Raw genomic sequence first — 1,852 nt, 5'->3', positions numbered from 1 at the left:
AAACCATTACTACTGGTGAAAGGATTTTGGAAACCATTACTACTGGTGAAAGGATTCTGAAATCTGTTACTGTTGGTTAAAGGATTCTGGAAACCATTACTACTGGTTAAAGGATTCTGAAATCTGTTACTGTTGGTTAAAGGATTTTGAAACCCGTTACGGCTAGTGAAAGGATTCTGGAGACCATTACTACTGGTAAAAGGATTCGGAAATCTGTTACTGTTGGTTAAAGGATTTTGGAAACCATTACTACTGGTAAAAGGATTCTGAAATCTGTTACTGTTGGTTAAAGGATTCTGAAACCCGTTACGACTAGTGAAGGGATTCTGAAATCTGTTATTGTTGGTTAAAGGATTCTGAAAACCCGTTACGATTAGTGAAAGGATTCTGAAATCTGTTACTGTTGGTTAAAGGATTCTGAAATCTGTTACTGTTCGTTAGAGGATTCTGAAACCCGTTACGGTTAGTGAAAGGATTCTGAAATCTGTTACTGTTGGTTAAAGGATTTTGAAATCCGTTACTGTTCGCTAGAGGATTCTGAAAGCCGTTACGAGTGGTGAAAGGATTCTGAAAATTGTTAACAAATCCTGGTAAAAATCCCTGATTACTACTTGAAAGAGTAGGGTTATTTTGTAGTTCTTTCGGTATCTGGTTCATCACACCCTGAGTTCCATATGACTGAAATCCTTGGTTACAAACGTTTGTGCTTTTCATACCCATAGCTATGTCCATAACGCATTCCTAAGAAAAAGAAATATATATATATATATATATATATATATCGTACTTTAATAACCTTGTATGCAAATTATTAGTGAAAATTACTATCACATCAATAGCATAAAAAAAGATTAACCTTTCATAGTTAACTTAATAAGGACTACCGGTCTAAAGTATTGAACCATCGCAATAAGATCTATTACAAACCCTTCAAATAATTACAAGTTCCATAACATATTTCTAACAACAAGACAGCAAGTATAATTTACCTTAATTAAAGGGCCCGGCATGGCCAGGTGGTTAGGGCGCTCGACTCGCAATCTGAGGATCGCGGGTTCGCATATTTCTTAAACAAAAGATCTTAAAGTTCTAAAGTTACTTCCATGATGCATTGCTCATAAGTATAAATATATTAATCAGAGTAATTATAATAAAACACTGGGAAAGAAAGTAATTTATTGAGATCAAGTACGCATGTCTAAATTACAACGCGCGGGAAGATGGAGCATGTTTATAATGCGATTAAATTACCATAATCATGTCAGTGACACATTCTCGATATTACAAGATTAAATAGATAGTTTAGATATTTATACTAATGATAAACTAAATTCATTTTGAAACATCATCAAAATTGGCTCAAATGGAAGAAGAAAGTTAAAAAACAACAGCAATAACACTAATTTTCACCCTAAAAAATAGAGTACGTTTCTTTAACAAAATCAATTACACATTCCAAGCAATAGGAACAAAAGGAGGGGATCTTAAATTATAATATCCAGGGTCAAAATAGATATATTAATGCTTTAAAACATTTTTTGAAAATCCACCTCTTCACATTTTCTAGCTATATCAAATATGAAAAAACGTTTTCTTGTACTTTGATTACGGTCTTTCTAGAAATAAATGTTTAAAAAAAGTAAAACAAATATTATACCAACAATGTAAGGAAAAATCTATTCAGTGCGATGTCCTACTCAAACGAATTAGTGAGATTTTAACAAAATGTACACAATTTTATATTTCTCAAAGAAGTGGCTGCTTAACTTATGGATTTGTTTGTTTGTTTGTAATTAAGCACAAAGCTACATAATGGCTATCTGTGCTCTGCCCACCACAGGTATCGAAACCT

The 1,852-nt window shown here is 32.9% G+C and overlaps 1 protein-coding gene across 1 annotated transcript in view; it reads right to left on the bottom strand.

The window, feature by feature from the left end:
• Positions 1–80: 80 nt before the first annotated feature.
• LOC106469371 overlaps positions 81–1,852 on the bottom strand; it is a 14,003-nt gene continuing 12,231 nt past the window's right edge. The window contains exon 6 of the mRNA XM_013929862.2: positions 81–741. Within this exon, the coding sequence (XP_013785316.1) occupies positions 337–741 (405 nt within the window). The 3' untranslated portion in view covers positions 81–336. The remainder of the gene's footprint in view (positions 742–1,852) is intronic.

Source organism: Limulus polyphemus, unplaced genomic scaffold (assembly GCF_000517525.1).
Source record: "Limulus polyphemus unplaced genomic scaffold, Limulus_polyphemus-2.1.2 Scaffold3450, whole genome shotgun sequence".
Lineage (NCBI taxonomy): Eukaryota > Metazoa > Arthropoda > Merostomata > Xiphosura > Limulidae > Limulus > Limulus polyphemus.
Note: the sequence above shows the minus strand (reverse complement) of the source record. Positions and strands in the feature narration are given on the sequence as shown.